This window comes from Neophocaena asiaeorientalis, unplaced genomic scaffold (assembly GCF_003031525.2).
Source record: "Neophocaena asiaeorientalis asiaeorientalis breed wild unplaced genomic scaffold, Neophocaena_asiaeorientalis_V1.1 scaffold67, whole genome shotgun sequence".
In the NCBI taxonomy this organism is placed as follows: domain Eukaryota; kingdom Metazoa; phylum Chordata; class Mammalia; order Artiodactyla; family Phocoenidae; genus Neophocaena; species Neophocaena asiaeorientalis.
In genome coordinates, this window is record NW_020173731.1 from 5,097,777 (window position 1) to 5,119,919 (window position 22,143).

General features: G+C 37.6%; 1 protein-coding gene across 1 annotated transcript in view; it reads right to left on the reverse strand.

Moving 5' to 3' along the window:
* Positions 1-22,143, reverse strand: part of PPP2R5A (protein phosphatase 2 regulatory subunit B'alpha) — an 85,721-nt gene that overhangs the window by 38,690 nt on the left and 24,888 nt on the right. Inside the window, exon 2 of the mRNA XM_024750904.1 lies at positions 2,359-2,555. Within this exon, the coding sequence (XP_024606672.1) occupies positions 2,359-2,555 (197 nt within the window). The remainder of the gene's footprint in view (positions 1-2,358; positions 2,556-22,143) is intronic.

Genomic DNA, 22,143 nt, shown 5'->3' on the forward strand with positions numbered 1-22,143 from the left:
AAAAAAAAAAAAAAAAAAAAAAAGAGGATGTGAGGGAACTGGGGGGCGGAGCATAAAGTTCCTAACTCTCCCTATCCCTAACTTGATTCTTTTCATCTTTCCACAACTCCCCCCATATTCTAACCCAGCCATTTACTTACCTTATAACCCAAGAGTTTGGTAAAATATCTCTTACACATACACATCACACTAAAGAAGAGGAGGATGGGGGTAGAATACTTTCACTGTCATTACAGACACAGTTATTCACTACCATTACAGACAGAGTTATAATACCCCATGATGACTTAATTTACTGTATTTCATTAACTCTGAGTGTTTTTTAAAAATATATTAATCTCTCTGAAATAAGGATATGCTTTGAGACTCTTCATTTCAGAGTCTTCATTTTAGGTTATAACTTCATCTTTCACATTGTCTGTCTTAGTACCAAAGTAAACTACATATCCTTTTTCCCTAGCAAAGGATGGATTGTGAGCCCAACTCAAAATTCGTTGAAGAATGATGAACAGACTGACAGACCAAATGGTTTAGTAAACATGTAAGGCCCTAATTTTGAGGGGTTGGTCATTTAAGATTAATTATTTGGGGAACAGAGGATGAGACAAGCGTTGTTTGGTGGTGCAAGCAAATTCCCAACCATTCTTATGAAGTAGCATCTATGGTAATCCAAACAACTGCTAATGGTCAATTACTATAACCATAAGACTTAGAAAGTTATAATCCAGAATTTGATTTGCTAGAACTCAAAGCCAGTATATGAAGGCAGAGCCAATAAATAGTTTGATAAATATCAATTTCACAGAGTGGCAGAAAGTCATAGATAGAACTTGAAAAGGAAATATATCCCATAGAAGGGCATAATTTGCCTTTGAAATCATACTTATTATTGTTGGTAGTAAAAGTTAAACCTTGTAGCCACCAATAAAATTAACTGTATACAGCAAATACACAGAAGAGCTTTAAAGAACTAAGTGGGTGAGTTCGCTTCTTATCTAGAAATTAAGTACCCAGAAGTTTAAAAAAAAAAAAAAAGGACAAAACACACGCATCTTTTTACTTGGGAAAAGAAATTAAATCTCAGAATTTATTAGTAAATAGAAAATTACAAAATAACTTGACTCAAATATTTGAGTACTTTCAATATCTGAGGCAACAACTTTAGAGAGATAAAAATATCTTCCCTAGGATTTTCAAAATTCCTGAATACAAACCATTTGAAATCAATAAAGTGGAAATATTGCATTTTCCCCCTGAACATTTTTTAATGACAAACACAAAACAAAGAACAAAATACAAAGTCTATCAATAATCAATACTTATATTCTCAAACTGTCTCTTTTAATTATCTGTGGAATTGAGGAAGCTAATTTCATTTTGATTAATGTTCTCTCTAGAGCTAATGTTTAAAAAAATCTTAAGGCTTTTATTTTGTTTTTTAAAAAGAAAAAAAAAACCAAAATGTCCTAAGTCCTTTTAATTGGTCTTCTAGTACAATATGATGAAAGAAAACTCAGCTAGTACATTAGGGTCAAATTTAACTTTCCTGCACATTTTGCTCTTCCCCCAGAACATATATCAGGCACAGGGAAAGAAATTAAGGCAACTAAACTGTATAGTTTATAGCTTAGATTATACTTGCTATAACCTTCTATAACCAACATTTAAGCTTAAATTGTGTACTCAGTGACTCTAATTATTTCAAATGAATTTTTTGTATTTGTTATGCACCAAAATACAAAAACCACAAGTCCGAAACAAATTTCTACAGTTTGATGGAGAATATGGTTAAATAATTAATAAACAGTATCCTAAACAACCTTACTTCAATACTTTTCACAGCAGATATTTCGAACTCTTGTTTACATCATTTAACTTGTCTCACATTTTGTTTAAAATTCAGTGTTATAGAATCTACATATATGATATCAAAATGTCCTAAATAAGATTTATTTTAGACCTGACTCCCTTATCCACTGCTGAGAGCCCCATAGTTTTTCATTGGTCTTTTCTTCCCCCTTTAGATGTTCTTTCTCCGCAGCTATTCAGCTGCATGTTAATTATCTATCAATCTGTATTACCTTGAGCTTATATCTTTCTCCTAAGCTCTAGATATGCACTATCCAATGTGGTAGCCACCAGCCACTGTGGCTACTGAATTCCCAAACTATTATAAAGCAATGACACCATCATTGGAATGGATGGATAATCTTTCAAATGGACTATTTAAAAAAAACATTCTTTTGAGCACATTAATTATTGTATATTTATTAAAAATCAGTCTCATTAAATCATAATTACACCTCAGATCTTACTTGAATTTATATAAATCTGAGGAACTTAAGTCTAGAGGCTTACCATTTTTACTATATCAGAATACGCTGATTCAACAATTACACCACGATTAGTTGAAACATACTCAACCAGTTCATTCAATGTTGCTCTTTTAACTTCTTTGCTCTTCAAGTCTGAAACAGAGTCCATGAAATCAAAGAGTATGCAACACTGCTGCAGCTTCTGACAGAAAAGCTCTTGTTGTTCATTTGAAGTGGCATCTGTAAATAAAAATAAAGAGAAACTTAGAAATGACCTACTCAGAAGTTACCTTCATGTTTACCAATTTTGTAGAAGCTATTCACATACATAAAGTAAAACTTCTCTCAAAAACCTAGTGAGAAATTTACCCATCTAATCCCATTATTCACGCCAGACATGAATTTCTATCTTCCTCCTCTCTCACTACCCACAATCAATCATTAAATGTTATTGATTCCGTTTCTTTAATTTATCTGGAATCTATCCTTTTCTTGTCATTCCCTCTGCCACTTTAACGGCCCTCACATTCATCATTTAGACTACAGCAATGACACCCTAACTGCTTCTCTTGCCTGGGGCCATAACCTGCGATTCCTGATTTATCCTCTAAGCTACTTCAAAAGCTAAAATCTTGCTAAAATGAGAATCATTCTGATCATACTCAATACTTTTCAATGATCCTCCAAAAATTACAGAATGACGTTCAAACTCCTTAGGATTGTATACAAAATGAAGCTGCCTACGGCCAAGAGTCATCTCTCAACACTATCTAGCATGCACCTTCACTTTAGTTAAACCATGCTCTCTGCAATTTCCTGAAGATTTTACACTGTTTCCTCTGCCTGGAATGCCCTTTTCTCACATTTCCACCCTGAGAACTCTCCCCATTTATTAAGTTTCAGCATAAGCATATTCCACTCTCAGAAGCTTTCTCTATGGCACTGAAGCTAAATTGGTTGGTTAACCCACACTGACCCAAATGTATCTTAGGTGCTATCTCTATTGTCGTATTTACTGTGCGATATGGCAGTTATATTTTACATGTATTATACTCTTAGGTTACGAGGCCCCCAAAGACAGGAAACAAGTGTTCTCCCTTTCTCTCTCTCTCTCTCCCCCTCCCTCCGCCCTCTCATTATCTAGCACAGTACCTGCCACACAACATGCATTCAGTAAATGTTTATTGTTTTATCTTCTACTGAGTACAAAAATATGGGCACATTATAATCATTTGATTCTAACAAATGTATTAAATCTTTTTGTTTGCAACATTCAAAAAGTAATGAAATTTCACTTCTGAATTTCAAATCTATAAACAGGGACCTTCAGTTATTCAGCTCAATTATTTGTTTCTTGAACTACTGAGATTAAATTTTTAAAAATCATGTATTCCAATACTGATATTGAGCTCATAGTATACAACAGTATTCCTTCATTCAAAACCAATGCCTGCTTTATATAAAGATAGAGGTAGAAATCTTCATAAAGATGATAACCTAACCAAGGATGCCCATGCTTTTTAATTCCTCTGGGGCAGGAAGCCAAGTGAAATTACTTTGCAGCTATATTCAAGTGCTGTCCTTAAAAAGCTAAGCTAGATAAGGTACTGCTAAAATATAGCAGGTCAGATATCCTAAGCCCACTCACACAAAAAGGACAAATACAGCATATCCTTTTGATTAGTCAATTTTGTTCAATAACTTAAAACATAATATTTACAAAAAAACAAACATAGATATATTATAAAGAAAAACAAAATTCACATGACTTTTGAAGTAAAAATATAAAGATTCTAAAAAAATTTTGAATTTGCTGCAACCCATTTATGGAAACTTCTTCTGTGGTAGTGCCACACTTACAAAGAATTTGCATAACACTCTATGTTCCAAAGTCAATAATGGCTCTCTGCTACATGAAAGCCAAGGTCTACAATCCTAAGATAGGCATCAGAGTTCATGTAATATTGACAGAGTACATGACATTTTTGATGATCACTTCCATAAAGTTTTTGATTCAAGAACACCTTTATTTGAACTGTTCTGTTGCGGGAACATTTTTATGTATCCTTTTAAAAAAAAGACCATTAAATCTGCAACTACTTTCAATACCAAGTAATTTGTTAAACAGTTATCTTTACCCAGAAGTTTATTAAACCTCATTCTACTGCGGGTGAGAGTGAAGCACCATCCAGCATACATACTGCATATAATCTTACCAGTCATAATTCACTATACTAGTTCATCCCAAAACGACCATCAGTTATTCTAAGTAGAATCTGCTCATTCCCTGAGACGTTAGCTGTATCTTAAATGGCCTTTTTCTTAAATTCTCTTGGGGTTTTCTCCCTTAAAGTTAAAAAGGTATCCACTTAAGATTGGTATTTAGTTTATTTCAATTACTAAACAGACGTCTGCTTAATACAAATACTTGGCTTGAAAAACTAGAAGATGGACACCTGTCCTTTTTGTAAGCTTCCTAATCAGGCTAAACTTATTAGATTGGGTATGTATTATACATTAGAGAAGTGGGTAATAATTTGGGCTTAAGAATCCTTCTCAACTCACACTGTACAAGAAATCCCCATAGTTCTCTCCATTACTCAGTAATATCTCTATCTATTTATAAATATATCTACATCCTTATTGTATAGCTTTATACTGTCTATTATAACACATATCTTTGTATATAGTTAAATTCCATTATAATGATGGTTTGGGGAAATAGGTGCCATACCTTTAGAAGGTAACTCAGTTCAAGAGAGTTTAAAAAAATTTTTTTAAACTTATTTATTTATGTATGTATTTATTTTGGCTGTGTTGGGTCTTCATTTCTGTGTAAGGGCTTTCTCTAATTGCGGCAAGGGGGGGCCACTCTTCATCGCAGTGCGCGGGCCTCTCACTATTGCGGCCTCTCTTGTTGCAGAGCACAGGCTCCAGACGCGCAGGCTCAGTAGTTGTGGCTCACGGGCCTAGTTGCTCTGCGGCATGTGGGATCTTCCCAGACTGGGGCTCGAACCCGTGTCCCCTGCATCGGCAGGCAGACTCTCAACCACTGCGCCACCAGGGAAGCCCCTTAAAATATTTTTAACCTTTTTTTCCTTATGCTAAAAAAATACAAACTCATACAATATCCCAGTTCAATCAGAGATCACCTTAGATAGCCAGCGCTATTCTCTCCTTCTGCCTCCAAACCACCTTCTCTATTGTGAAATCACTCCTCTCTCTGTTCTCCAAAGGCCATATCTTTGTTCAGACTCTTCCCTACCTGAAATACCTTACCAGATTCCTCCCCTGTGTTTCCAAATCCTACTCACCCTTTAAGAATAAACTGAGGGCTTCCCTGGTGGTGCAGTGGTTGAGAGTCCGCCTGCCGATGCAGGGGACACGGGTTCGTGCCCCGATCCGGGAAGATCCCACATGCCGCGGAGCGGCTGGGCCTGTGAGCTATGGCCGCTGAGCCTGCGCGTCCAGAGCCTGTGCTCCACAACGGGAGAGGTCACAACAGTGAGAGGCCCACATACCGCAAAAAAAAATAAAATAAAAAAATAAACTGAAATCTCACATTCTCCACCAAATTTCCCTTAGGTAGGTCAGGATAAACTGATCCCTCCCTTCTCTGGACATCTGTAATACAATCTCAATCATACACTTGAGCATGCATTAACTTTGGGCCTGTATTTAATGAATATTTCTTTTAGCACTCATCAAAAGAATTCAGGTTCCTCAAGGGCAAGGACCATCCACTGAGCAGGCTTTCCTTTTTATCTCTTTTACTTCTAGCATAGGGTATATAAGGAGCCAACAAATGTGTATTTGATGGTAGAAAAAACTCTGAATTTGAAGAATAAGATTATGCACTGAATTAAAATAGGCTATAGAACAAGGAAGAGACTGCATATCAAAGTTGGCATAAACAGTGAATTATTACATCATATCTATGCTTAAGAATTTATAACAATGACCATTTTTATCAATACCCTACCTTGATGGTTGATTTAAATGGATTAAATGAGATAATGATCATGAAGGTGAGTACATATATGTCAAAGTAGATACAAATGGAAGGCATTTTTCTCACCACAGGCTAGTAGCCTACAGCTAACATGTTAGAAGACACAAAATGATTTTCAAGACTGACAAACAGTAGATTCAGGAACATGTTATATATAAAAAGGAAGTTTCTTTTTCTTTTTTCTTCTTTCTTTTTTTTAGGAAGTTTCTCTTTCTGGGCACCTAACCCTTGAGTCTCCTTGGGAAGAAATTAATGTTTTTCATAGCTTCTCCATTCAGTGATCCGCTACTTAGCCTAAAGATTTCTTTGAAGTTGCTTTCTCCTCCAGAATTATATCCCAGCAGTACCTAATATTTGGATGGAACAGGTCACATCTGGATTTTCCCAAAATTAGATATATTTAGAAAGCACTTAACATTTCAACTCCTTTGGCTCTGAGTTGAAATAGAAATGTCCAAACTTCAATTATTTTTAGGTATTAGGGAATAGAAAAATCTTTTGCTACCTAACCCCTCCTGTAGGTAATACATGTTCTATTGAACTGTCTACTGTGCTACATAATAAAACATAATGCTGCGAACATTAGCGCTTCCTTCATGCCAAATACAACTCTGTTTCCTATGTCTATTTATTTAACTTTCAAAGCAGTCCTTTATGGTTAGTTTTGAAAGTTAGAGATGATTTCCTGCCTTCAAGAGCTTAGAAGCAGGTTGGGAAGACAAGATACAAAACATTAAAAAATAATGCTATCAGGCGATAAACAAATGTAAAAGGTATGGTTGTTTACCATATACACACACACACACACATATATATACACACAATCTATTCTCTATATAACCTGGAGTCCAAAAGAATTTGAGAGCACTTACAAGATTAAATATAAGGAGAACAATTAAAAATAAAATCAGGATTAATTAAAAGCAGGAAAGCTATAGATATTACAAGGTATTTGACTGCTATATTTAATCACTTTGTGTTGAGTTGCTTGGCAACTAAGGTAAAACAGCAGTGGAAGAGGTGATCAGATTGTAAAAGGTTAAGTGAGAGAAGAGAATGCTCCTGTCGCCTACTGTTGGCTGGCCTACTTCTAGGTTCAAGACAAGCAACCTTTTCATATAGATCGAAAACATTTTTATAATGGTTACCCTAGTAAGAAAAGATGAGATCATTGTTTTCATCATTAAAAAATTATAAAATATTTCACACTTGTCTATGTTTAATATAATCCCAACTCTTTTTTTTTTTTTTTTTTTTGGGTACGGGGCTCACTGTTGTGGCCTCTCCCGCTGCGGAGCACAGGCTCTGGACGCGCAGGCTCCGCGGCACGTGAGATCCTCCCGGACTGGGGCACAAACCCGCGTCCCCTGCATCGGCAGGCGAACCCTCAACCACTGCGCCACCAGGGAAGCCCCTAATCCCAACTCTTAGGCACCTTTCTGAAACATCGATTTTCAGAATTTTCTTATAAGAAAAAGAGACAAAAAGCAAAAAATATATTTCAGTAAGCTGAAAAAAGATCAGACTACATTCTGGCTATATTTCATAAATATGAATAAATACTTTGTGAGGAAAAGAATGGGTAATAATTCTGTTCACTAGGGAATTCCCTGGTGGTGGAGTGGTTAAGAATCCGCCTGCCAAAGCCCGGGACAGGGGTTTGATCCCCGGCCCGGGAAGATCCCACATGCCGTGGAGCAACTAAGCCCGTGCGCCACAACTACTGAGCCTGTACTCTAGAGCCCTTGAGTCACAACTACTGAGCCCACGCACCACAACTACTGAAGCCCACGCACCCTAAAACCCGTGTGCTGCAATTACTGGGCCTGCGTGCTGCAACTACTGAAGCCTGTGCGCCTAGAGCCCATGCTCCGCAACAAGAGAAGCTCGCACACTGCAACGAAGAGTGGCACTCACTTGCCACAACTAGAGAAAGCCCGTGCGCAGCAATGAAGACCCAACGCAGCCAAAAAAAAAAAATTCTGTTCACTAAATGTAAAAAGCACTGACAGTATCTACACTGACCACTTTATACTTCCGCTTCCCCATTACAAGCATGCTTGCAAATGAAGTCTGTCATACTCAGTGGTGTTTCAGTATGGCAATGCCTTACTTTTAGGCAGTTAGGTCACATGCTGTTTTTACTTGGCTATTTTTACTAGGCTTATGTTGATTATCCATTTGCCATTCTCACATGTGGATAATAATATCCATTCTGATTCCTATAGTGATAACTTCCTCACCTGGGATTCTCCCTGCAATATTAACTGATGTTATCCATCAGAATTCCACTTAGAGGTTCAAAAATAAAAATACTCCTGGAAACATACTAATTCACAGGAAAAATTCATAATACCTTACAGTGCTACATCATATAGCAACCGGAATGGTGGATGCTGACGATGTAATTGTTTTGCAACATGCCCCAAGTACAACACAGTATTTGCTAGTCACTCTGAAATTAATTACAGGAGACCCCAAAATTTTGTGGGAGCAGTTTAAATCTGGACTTCTTGGAAAGATGACACTGTACCTATTTCAAATAAACATTAATTTCTTCCAAAATGTGTATATGAATCATGACCAAATAAAAGATGAGCATTTAAGATCCTGGTGACAGCCATTTAAATAAAGAGAGGGACTTCCTGGTAGCACAGTGGATAAGACTCCGCACTCCCAATGCAGGGGGCCCTAGTTCAATCCCTGATCAGGGAACCAGGTCCCACATTCATGACACAACTAAGAGTTCGCATGCCACAACAACTAAGAAGCCTGCCTGCCGCAACTAAGGAGCCAACGTGCGGTAACTAAGGACCCCGCAAGCCACAACTAAGACCCCAAGCAACCAAATAAATAAATATTAAAATAAACATAAATAAATAAGCAAAGAGAAAAACCCAGTCCTATACATAAACCTATTAGCATACCTTGACCTCCCCCTAAGTATTGATCTGGGAGCAATTCAGACCACCATTTATGATCATAATATAGCATACTCAACAATCTTAAATGTCTTCAGTCTTTATGTTGCTTCAAAGAAACTTAATCACAACTTAAGAATATAATGTAACAGACCTGAAACACCAATATATTATATTCATATTTATATGCATCTCTTCACTAACAATATCAGAGCTAAGGATTTACTAAAAGTGCTCTTCTAAAAAATATTATTAAATCCCCAATATAAAAAGCTCTTCATGTAAAGTATTAAAGATGCAAGAAAAGCTACACAATCAAGGAATTATCTAAAAAACAGATATGTGTGCAAAACACATAACAGTTAAAATCTGACTGGAAGATGAATTCTTTTTTTTTTTATACAGCAGGTTATTAGTTATCCATTTTATACATATTAGTGTATACATGTCAATCCCAACCTCCCAGTTCATCCCAACACCACCACCCCACGCCACTTCCCCCCTTGGTGTCCATACGTTTGTTCTCTACATCTGTCTCTATTTCTGCCCAGCAAACCAGTTCATCTGTACCGTTTTTCTAGATTCCACATATATGTGTTAATATACAATATTTGTTTTTCTCCTTCTGACTTATTTCACTTTGTATGACAGTATCTAGATCCATCCACATCTCTAAAAATGACCCAATTTCATTCCTTTTTATGGCTGAGTAATATTCCATTGTATATACATACCACTTCTTCTTTATCCATTTGTCTGTCGATGGGCATTTAGGTTGCTTCCATGACCTGGCAAGTGTAAATAGTGCTGCAATGAACATTGGGGTGCATGTGTGTTTTTGAATTATGGTTTTCTGTGGGTATATGCCCAGTAGTGGGATTGCTGGGTCATATGGTAATTCTATTTTTAGTTTTTTAAGGAACCTCCATACTGTTCTCCACAGGGGCTGTATCAATTTACATTGTCACCAACAGTGCAGGAGGGTTCTCTTTTGTCCACACCCTCTCCAGCATTTGCTGTTTGTAGATTTTCTGATGATGCCCATTCTAACTGGTGGGAGGTGATACCTCATCGTAGTTTTCACTTGCATTTCTCTAATAATTAGTGATGTTGAGCAGCTTTTCATGTGCTCCTTGCCCATTGGTATGTCTTCTTTGGAGAAATGTCTATTTTAGGCCTTTTGCCCATTTTTGGATTGCGTTGTTTGTTTTTTTAATATTGAACTGCATGAGCTGTTTATATATTTTAGAGATTAATCCTTTGTTGATTCATTTCCAAATATTTTCTCCCATTCTGACGGTTCTCTTTTGGTCTTATTTGCAGTTTCCTTTGCTGTGCAAAAGCTTTTAAGTTTCATTAGGTCCTATATGTTTATTTTTGTTTGTATTTCCATTACACTAACAGGTGAATCAAAAGAGATCTTGCTGTGATTTATGTCAAAGAGTGTTCTTCCTATACTTTCCTCTAAGAGTTTTATAGTGTGCGATCTTACATTTAGGTCTCTAATCCATTTTGAGTTTATTTTTGTGTATGGTGTTAGGGAGTGTTCTAATTTCATTCTTTTACATATAGCTGCCAGTTTTCCCAGCACCACTTATTGAAGAGACTGTCTTTTCTCCATTGTATATCCTTGCCTCCTTTGTCATAGATTAGTTGACCATAGGTGCGTGGGTTTATCTCTGGGCTTTCTATCCTGTTCCATTGAGCTACATTTCTGTTTCTATGCCAGTACCATATTTTCTTGATTACTGTAGTTTTGTATTATAGTCTGAAGACAGGGAGATTGATTCCTCCAACTCCGTTTTTTCCCCTCAAGCCTGCTTTGGCTATTTGGGGTCTTTTGTGTCTCCATACAAATTTTAAGGAGTTTTTGTTCTAGTTCTGTAAAAAATGCCATTGGTAATTTGATAGGGATTGCATTTGATCTGTAGATTGCTTTGGGTAGTATAGTCATTTTCACAATATTGATTCTTTCAAACAAAGAACATGGTATATCTCTCCATCTGTTTGTATCATCTTTAATTTCTTTTATCAGTGTTTTATAGTTTTCTGCATAGAGGTCTTTTGTCTCCCCAGGTAGGTTTATTCTTAGGTATTTTATTCTTTTTGTTGCAATGGTAAATGGGAGTGTTTCCTTAATTTCTCTTTCAGATTTTTCATCATTAGTGTATAGGAATGCAAGAGATTTCTGTGCATTAATTTTGTATCCTGCAACTTTACCAAATTCAATGATTAGCTCTAGTAGTTTTCTGGTGGCATCTTTAGGATTCTCTATGTATACTACCATGTCATCTGCAAACAGTGACAGTTTTACTTCTTGTTTTCCAATTTGCATTCATTTTATTTCTTTCTCTTCTCTGATTGCCGTGGCTAGGACTTCCAAAACTATGTTGAATAATAGTGATGAGAGTGGCCATCCTTGTCTTTTTCTTGATCTTGGAGGAAATGCTTTCAGTTTTTCACCACTGAGAATGATGTTTGCTGTGGGTTTGTCGTATATGGCCTTTATCATGTTGAGGTAGGTTCCCTCTATGCCCACTTTCTGGAGAGTTTTTATCATAAATAGGTGTTGAATTCTGTCAAAAGCTTTTTCTGCATCTATTGAGATGATCACATTGTTTTTATTCTTCAATTTGTTAATATGGTGTACCACATTGATTGATTTGCGTATACTGAAGAATCCTTGCATCCCTGGGATAAATCCCACTTGACCATGATGTATGATCCTTTTAATGTGCTGTTGGAGTCTGTTTGCTAGTATTCTGTTGAGGATTTTTACATCCATATTCATCAGTGATACTGGTCTGTAACTTTCTTTTTTTGTAGTATCTTTGTCTGGTTTGGGTATCAGGGTGATGGTGGCATCATAGAATGAGTTTGGGAGTGTTCCTTCCTCTGCAAGTTTTGGAAGAGTTTGAGAAGGATGGGTGTTAGCTCTTCTCTAAATGTTTGATAGAATTCACCTGTGAAGCCATCTGGTCCTGGACTTTTGTGTGTTGGAAGATTTTTAATCACAGTTTCAATTTCATTACTTGTGATTGGTCTGCTCATATTTTCTATTTCTTCGTGGTTCAGTCTTGGAAGGTTATACCTTTCTAAGAATTTGCCCATTTCTTCCAGGTTGTCCATTTCATTGGCATAGAGTTGCTTGTAGTAGTCTCTTAGGATGCTTTGTATTTCTGTGGTGTCTATTGAAACTTCTCCTTTTTCATTTCTAATTTTATTGAGTCCTCTCCCTCTTTTTATTGATGAGTCTGGCTAATGGTTTATCAATTTTGTTTATCTTCTCAAAGAACCAGCTTTTAGTTTTATTGATCTTTGCTATTGTTTTCTTTGTTTCTATTTCATTTATTTCTGCTCTGATCTTTATGATTTCTTTCCTTCTGCTAACTTTGGGTTTTGTTTGTTCTTCTTTCTCTAGTTCCTTTAGGTGTAAGGTTAGATTGTTTATTTGAGATTTTTCTTATTTCTTGAGGTAGGCCTGTATTGCTATACACTTCCCTCTTAGAACTGCTTTTTGCTGCATCCCACAGGTTTTGGATCGTCATGTTTTTGTTGCAGTTTGTCTCTAGGTATTTTTTGATTTCCTCTTTGATTTCTTCAGTGATCTCTTGGTTATTTAGTAATGTATTGTTTAGCCTCCATGTGTTTTTTATGTTTTTTTCTCTGTAACTGATTTCTAATCTCATAGCGCTGTGGTCAGAAAAAATGCTTGATATGATTTCAATTTTCTTAAATTTACTGAGGCTTGTTTTGTGACCCAAGATGTGATCTATCCTTGAGAATGTTCTGTGCGCACTTGAGAAGAAAGTGTAATCTGCTGTTTTTGGATGGAATGTCCTATAAATATCAATTAAATCTATCTGGTCTATTGTGTCCTTTAAAGCTTGTGTTTCCTTATTAATTTTCATTTTGGATGATCTGTCCATTGGTGTAAGTGAGGGGTTAACATCCCCCACTATTATTGTGTTACTGTCAATTTCCCCTTTTAGAGCTGTTAGCAGTTGCCTTATGTATTGAGGTGCTCCTATGTTGGGTGCATATAGATTTATAATTGTTATATCTTCTTCTTGGATTGATCCCTTGATCATTATGTAGTGTCCTCCTTTGTCTCTTGTAACATTCTTTATTTTAAAGTCTATTTTACCTGATATGAGTATTGCTACTCCAGCTTTCTTTTGATTTCCATTTGCATGGAATATCTTTTTCCATCCCCTCACTTTCAGTCTGTATGTGTCCCTAGGTCTGAAGTGGGTCTCTTGTAGACAGCATATAGATGGGTCTTGTTTTTGTATCCATTCAGCGAACCTGTGTCTTTTGGTTGGAGCATTTAATCCATTCACGTTTAAGGTAATTACTGATATGTATGTTACTACTACCATTTTCTTAATTGTTATGCATTTGTTTTTGTAGGTCCTTTTCTTCTCTTGCGTTTCCCACTTAAAGAAGTTCCTTTAGCATTTGTTGTAGAGCTGGTTTGATGGTGCTGAATTCTCCCAGCTTTTGCTTTTCTGTAAAGCTTTTGATTTTCCGTTGATTCTGAATGAGATCCTTGCTGGGTAGAGTAATCTTGGCTGTAGGTTCCCTTTCATCCCTTTAAACCCCTTCCCATTCATCACTTTAAATATATCATGCCACACCCTTCTGGCTTGTAGAGTTTCCTTTTTTTTTTTTTTTTTTTTTTTTTTTTTTTTTTTTTTTTTGGCCCCCCCCAGCCTCTCACTGCTGTGGCCTCTTCCGCCGCGGAGCACAGGCTCTGGACGCACAGGCTCAGTGGTTACGGCTCACGGGCCCAGCCGCTCCGCAGCATGTGGGATCCTCCTGGACCAGGGCACAAACCCGCACCTCCCGCACCAGCAGGCGGACTCTCAACCACTGCATCACCAGGGAAGCCCTGGCTTTTAGAGTTTCTGCTGAGAAATCAGCTGTTAACCTTATGGGAGTTCCCTTGTATGTTATTTGTCGTTTTTTCCCTTGTTGCTTTCAATGATTTTTCTTTGCCTTTAATTTTGTCAGTTTGATTACTATGTGTCTCAGCGTGTTTCTCCAGCGTGTCCTGCCTGCAACTCTGCACTTCCTGGATTTGGGTGGCTATTTCCTTTCCCATGTTAGGGAAGTTTTAAACTATAATCTCTTCAAATATTTTCTCAGGTCCTTTCTCTCTCTCTTCTCCCTCTGGGACCCCTATAATGCGAATGTTGTTTTGTTTAATGCTGTTCCAGAGGTCTCGTAGGCTGTCTTCATTTCTTTTCATTCTTTTTTCTTTAGTCTGTTCCACTAAAGACAGACTAGTGAATTCCACCATTCTGTCTTCCATGTCACTTATCCATTCTTCTGCCTCAGTTATTCTGCTATTGATTCCTTCTCGTGTATTTTTCATTTCACTTACTGTATTGTTCATCTCTGTTTGTTTGTTTTTTAATTCTTCTAGGTGTTTGTTCTTCAATTCTTCTAGGTCTTTGTTAAACATTTCTTGCAGCTTCTGGATCTTTGCCTCCATTCTTTCACTATCATTATTCTGAATTCTTTTTCTGGAAGGTTATCTATCTCCACTTTAGTTGTTTTTCTGGGATTTTATCTTGTTCCTTCATCTGGTACATAGCCCTCTGCCTTTTCATCTTGTCCATCTCTCTGTGAATGGGGTTTTTGTTCCACAGGCTGCAGGATTGTAGTTCTTCTTGCTTCTGCTGTCTGCCCTCTCAAGATGAATTGTTTAAAAATTTAACTATCTTCTATTTTATTATTATGACTGAAACTTGATTGGACTCAAGAATTCTTACCACTGTTGAGATCCATGGCCTTAGGCAGAGAGAGAATCAAGATAATTCTAGAGAAGTGAGGCATTTCATCTTTGGAGAATTATTAACACAACTTTTAAAACTCACAAAAGCCCAGCTAGATTTTTCCTACTTATCTCTAAATTGTTAAGTTTTTTCAATACTCAACTTGAAGATGTATCTGGCTCACACTTTAAAAAATAGTGCTCTAGAGAACTGTTTTTCAAAGTGTGGGTTGCAATGCGTTAGTGGGTAGAATAAGATAACTTTAGTGGGTCACAACCAGAACTTAAAATAAATATAAAATATCAGCATATTGCATGTAAGAGTGTTATTTTATGAAACATTATATGAGAACTGAGTTGTAAAGTAAAATGTGTGTCTTGTCATAGTTTTCAGTCAAAAAAAAAAAACCCTGTAAACCACTGCTGTACAATATGTAAAGTACAATAAGATCCCACACTACATAGCACGCCCAAGATCACAAAGAATATCTGTAATAAAAATGGGATTCAAATCACCTAGAATGCAAGGAAAACAAGTGTTATATAAAACTACTGCCTTTGAAATGTCAACTGTTCCTTTAATAGCTATCTTCTAAATCTTTACCCACTTACAGATCACAGTGCATATACTTAAAAATGGCAAATTTGTTTATCTCCTTCCCTTTACTCTAAAACAGAAGTTCCCAACGTTTTTGGCAACTGGTTTCACGGTAAACAATTTTTCCATGGACCGGGGGGTGTGGGGGGTTTGGGGGTAAGGTAAGGATGGTTCAGGCAGTAATGCGAGAGATGGGGAGTTTTGCTCGCTTGCTGCTCACCTCCTGCTGGGTGGCCCAGTTCCACAGACCATTACTCGTCTGAGGCCCAGGGTTGGGGACCCCTGCTCTAGAAGATTAGACCAGAAAAAAGAGAGAGAAAGAGAGAAAGAGAGAAAGAGGGCGGGGGAGGGAGGGAGGGAGAGGGATAAATCCACAATACCAAAGAGAATAGAAGAATGGTCCCCCAGGCAAAAGACAAATCAAATTTCTGGAAAATTCGAAGGACATTAAGTGGTAAGTGACAAAACCAAAAAAGAGGAACCCACATCCTAGAATACACAGAAAATGTATTACAGGTGAGGTTCCTACAGAACTACAGATTAGAAACACTAGATGAAATAGAAGACGGATTAAGACGTGAACTGAAAATAGGGGGGATGACATAAATCTGTATGTGCTATGCAGTTTACTACCCCACTCCGAAAGACAGTGAAGCATTCATGCTCCAGGCAAAAACAAAATCAAAAAGAAAACCCAAGAAACAAAAAAACAAAAACAAAACCTGGAAAGTTCTTCCCTAAAGAAACTGAATAGTCCCAGAGAAATATTCATACATTCTAGCTTTTAACCAGTTCCCTGCCCGATTACTCTAAACAAAACTAGACCGTCAACAAATCCCATCCAACTTCTGAAGTGACTTTTTTTTTGTTCACTCATACGTATCAATAGATTATAAAGGATCACCAGATATTCGAGGAAAGCCTATAACATAAAAAAAAAACTAAATCAACAGAGGAAAAAAACCTAAACAAAGGGATAATTCAGTTAACACCAAAATTTCAGATGCCCAGGAAAAAAGACTAAAAGCTTTCAAATTAAAAAGTCACTCAAAAAAGAACCAGAGGCAGATCTCCATCAGACTTCTTATCAGCAAGAGTGATGCCAGAATATAATGGGGCTCTGCCACTAGAATTCTTTTTTTTTTTGCGGTACATGGGCCTCTCCCTGTTGTGGAGCACAGGCTCCGGGCACACAGGCTCAGCGGCCATGGCTCACAGGCCCAGCCGCTCTGTGGTATGTGGGATCTTCCCAGACTGGGGCACGAACCCGCGTCCCCTGCATCGGCAGGCAGACTCTCAACCACTGCGCCACCAGGGAAGCCCTGCCACCAGAATTCTTATGCCAATCTAGAACTCTATAACTAGCCAAGTATCAATAAAGTATACTGGTTCAAAAAGGGCACTTTCAGACATGCAAATACTTGGAAAACTTAGCACCCTCATATCCTTTCATAGGAAATTCTGAGGACATGATGTAGCAATAGGGAGAAAGAGAAAGGAATGGAATCCAGGAATTAGGGAAATTCAAGAAAGCAGGACTAGAGAACAAGTGGATCAGTTTAGAGCAGGAGGAAAGAAGGCCCCATGAGAGTGGTCTCTAAAGCAGAATCATTAGGATATCTTACCACATGGAGATTTGGAGGAAAAAACCGTGAGTATGTTAAAGGTGCAAAAAAAAGACAATTAGAAACTCCAGGAAATACTAAAAATAGTATATAAGAAAGGAAATATAATTACATTATGCAGCTCTGAAGCCTACACAGTCACACAATATAAACCTTATTCACTGGCTTTCAACTTTTAGAATTAACTTACAATTTACAGAAAACTTAATTATGGCTACAGAAAATGTTATTAGCCTTAAAAATGTAAAGATGACAAAAGCTGAGGGTAAAAGGAGAGGAGGAGAAACTGAGGGGCACTACCTTTCCAACTTCATTTCCCATCATTCCCCCCTTTACATCCCACGTTCCCTTTATACTGATACTTAAAGTTCCCCAAATGGCCTATTTGCACATGCACTGGTTGGGATGCACTCTCCCATCATTATTCTTCATTCCTGCAGAAGCAAATAAAGACAATGCCCATCCAAATACTACCCAATGAGTAAAAAGCTTTAGCCAAAGGATTTGAAGTCTACCAGGACCATTAAACACGACTATATCCTCGGTTGTGAGACAGAGAATCAGGTTATGTTAAGCCTAATACCATTAAATATTTATAAAACTTCCCTTGTTCTAATTCCATGCTTATCAAGTGTAGTAGTTCTAAAATTAGTCCACAAATTATTTTGACACTCCTCTCTTCAAAAGGTGGAGTCTACTTCTCCTGTGAATGTGGGCTGGACTAAAGCGACTGGCTTCTAGGGAACAGACTTGAGTATTGCAGAAGTGCTGCTACATGACTTCCAAGGTGGATTCTTCCTGGAAATATCTTGGAGTCATGAGAGACCTCAAGGTTCACAAATAAACTATTTGAGAAAAATAATACCTATGTAGTTGAGTACATAGCCTAGCTGATCACACTGACTCATTTGTTATTAGAAAACTTTGTAAGAATTTTTTTGAAGTAAATTAGAGTCTTTAGAAAAATATAAGGAAGTTTTACACTGTACTCTCTGGTGTCAGTTTACGAAACCTATTTAGAAAGACTGTACCACCAAATCAAGAGGTATTTAAGACAAGTTCAGGTTTTCTAACATTGTACAACTGTATCTGACTACAGAAATATCATGGAATGTGAAAACTCTCATTCTCAACCACATGGGTATGTTTCCCATGGTGTTCATGATGAATTTTCAATGTCTGAATTTATTCCTCTGCCTTACACATGCAAATACATGGTTTCTTCTTATACACAATACAAATACAAATTAGCCAAGCTCATGACACAGTAATAAATGCCAATTTATTAATTTAGGATGAGAAATTATTCCATGTAATATATTAAAATACTCTAATTATATTAAAATATAATTAGACCTTAGGCAGACCTACAGGAGAAACCAATCCATAATCATAATGATGTCTGGTGTATTAATTTTCTATTGCTTAATAAATTATCCCAAACTTTAGTGGTTTAAAACAACAATTATTATACCATCTATCACGATTTCTTTGGGTCAGAGATTCAGACAGGACACAGCAGAGACAGCTTATCTCTGCTCCATGATGTCTAAGGCCTCAGCTAGAAAACTAGAAAGCTAGGGACTAGACTCATGTGAGGACTCAATCATTCATATGTCTTGCAGTTGATTCTGGCCTTTGGCTGAAGGACTAGTTGGGGCTAGTGCCAGAACCCCCACATGTGACCTCTCCATGTGGCCTGAGCTTCCTCATAATATGGTGACTGGGTTCCAGGGGCAAGTAATTTGAGAGGTCTAACGAAGGACAAATATGACTTTTATGAAGAAAATTATAAAACTTTTAAGAAATATATCGAAGACGTAAGTAACATACATTGTATCCATGGATGAGAATATTCAACATCTTCCCCAATGATTCTATACAGGGAATAAAGTTTGGATTGCAACAGGGTGTTTTGTTGGAACTTGAAGACTCGCTCTTAAAATCCGTCTGGAAAAATAAAGAGCCAAGAATAGCCAACATGATTTTTGAGATGAAGGGAACAGTCATCTTACCACATATAGTAATTAAAACTAAATGGTGGGGGCTTCCCTGGTGGCACAGTAGTTAAGAATCCACCTGCCAATGCAGGAGACACGGGTTCAAGCCCTGGTCCGGGAAGATCCCACATGCCGTGGAGGAACTAAGCCCATGCACCACAACTACTGAGCCTGCGCTCTGGAGCCTGTGAGCCACAACTACTGAGCCCACGTACCACAACTAAGACCCAATGCAGCCAAGTAAATAAAATATATAAAATTATTTTAAAAAAACAAAATTAAATGGTATTGTGCAGGAATAGACAAAAAGACCATGGGGGGGGGGGCGTGAAGAAGCCACCTGGAAACATGCCAGTGTACATACATAGGAGGTTAATATATAATAGAATTGGTGTTTTAAAAAGTCAGTGGGGAATTTTAAAATAAATTATGCAAGGACCACTGTCTATTCATATAAAAAAATTAGATTCCCTCCTTCACATCATTTATAAAAATTAATTCTAAGAGAACTAAAAAACTAAATGTGAATAGGAAAATTATAAAACATTTAAGCGTTTTATAACCAACTCTGGATGGTATCCAGAATGCACACACAAAAATCTATAAATCAGTAAGAAAAAGGCAAATAAACCTATAGAAGGGCACATGAAACACAACTGACCAATCAACATATGAAAAGACATTTAACCACACTGGTAAGGAGAAAAATGTAAATATGTATTATATAAACTATATATATGAATTTATGTATGAAATGCCATACATCACTTCATACCCATTGCATAAGGATGACAAGAAGTGTGGGCAAGACTTCTGCTTCTGGCAGATTAATCTTCCTATAGTAAACTACTGAAAACTGGACAAAATATATGAAATAATTGTTTTCAGATGTTGAAAATCAGGTAGTATGGGACTTCGATCCCTGAGAGAAGGAAAACAGACTGAGTCCCATAATTGCACCAGTTCTACCTGTTAACACTTTCCAGATTGCAGCATAGGGAGAAGCAATATAGCTTCAAAATAGCCAGCAGCCTTACTGAGCTAAATAGACAGAGTAGATCAGGGCTACTGAGGTGGCTGGAATTTGTATGGAAAAGTACTAGAGAGAAGGTAACTATACAGAAAAGGAATTTTCTACTTTTCTATTTATATTGAAGTAATGATATGATTTTTCTCTTTTATTCTATTTATTCAGCAAATCAGTTTTTAATGTAAACCAGCCTTGGATTCCTGGCATAAATCCCACATGATCATGATGTATCATCCTATGTATATGTTGCTAAATTCAATTTGCTATACTTTTGTATAAGATTTTTCCGTCTATGCTCATAAGGGATATTGGTCTGTAATTATCTTTTTTTATAATGTCCTTGACAGGGTTTTTAATGAGGATTCAATTAAATAGATATGACTTATTCAGACTTTTGTTTCTTCTTGTGTCAGTTTGAGAAAGCTGTTTATTAAGGGATTTTCCCAATTCCTCTAAGTTTTCAAATTTATTGGCATTATTACATACCTGTAAGCTATGAAATCCTAGATAATTGTAAAGTACTAATTTTTACTGTAAAAGAAGCTAAATTTTTAGTCCACAGGGAGATCAACTTTTAGCAAGACAAGGTTAAGATTTCCACAGACCTGCTCTCCAGTGAAGCTGATGAAAATCATTTTTAAAACAACCTTTTAAAGCCTCTGGAAATGGTCCTAAGGCAAAAAAGTAAATGAGGAAACATCTATCCAAGAATATTTATGAAAATTTAGTAAGAAAAGCCAGTCTTGGTATCTGAACCAAGACAGCCTCCTCCCAGCTCAGTAGTCAGAAACTCCACTCCAGAGAGGTGCGGTCAAGAACACAAGCCTTCGGGTTTCCCTGTTGGCACAGTGGTTAAGAGTCCGCCTGCCAATGCGGGGGACACAGGTTTGAGCCCTAGCCTGGGAAGATCCCACATGCCGCAGAGCAACTAAGCCCGTGTGCTGTAACTATTGAGCCTGTGCTCTAGAGCCCACGAGCCACAACTACTGAGCCTGCATGCCACAACTACTGAAACCCACGCACCTAGAGCCCCTGCTCTGCAACAAGAGAAGCCACTGCAATGAGAAGGCTGCACACCGCAACGAAAAGTAGCCCCCACTCGCCACAACCAGTGAAAGCCCGCGCACAGCAACGAAGACCCAACGCAGCCAAAAATAAAAGTAAAAAATAAATAAATTAAAAAAAAAAAAAAAGAACACAAGGCTCCCTCTACCTCCAGCTCCCAGTCAGACAGCTTTCTTCAGATGTGGAGCAGAATGCTGGCATTTCTCATTCTGCCCACAGCTACCTGTTGCTGAGGCCAATTTCCAGACCAGTGTAGTTGAAAAGAGGGGCTCCCTTCTTCTGCCCAACCTGTATTTCTGGGACAGAGACTCTATTTTTGGTGCAGAACCACTCACTGAGAATACTGGAGCCCTGATTACCTGAGTCTTGGCCTGTAATGCTATGGTTCCATATTGGAAGAGGAAAAGCCAAGATCTCAGGCTACTGCCCCCTCTCCATCTCACATTCAGCTCCTAAAGTGTGTTGTCCCTCAGAGAGAAGTCTGTTATTTTCCTCACCACCAGCTCCAGAGCCCTGGCTCAGAGATTTTGCCTGGGGCAGTGGGGTAGTGGGGAAGCAAGCCATGTCTCTTTCCAAAGACTTCATTTTCAACAGAGAATGGGAAAGTTCAAGCTTAAATTCAAGCTTAACCCCTCAAAACAATGGAGGTTGTGGTAAAAGGTAATGGAGACATTTGCAGATTCAATGAGGATATAAGGCTAAACTCTAGGCTGGCTAGTTTGCAGGTCAACACCAGGGAAAGGAACAGCTTGGAGGAACCCTCTTGGTGTCAGAACAAATATCAAACACTGATGT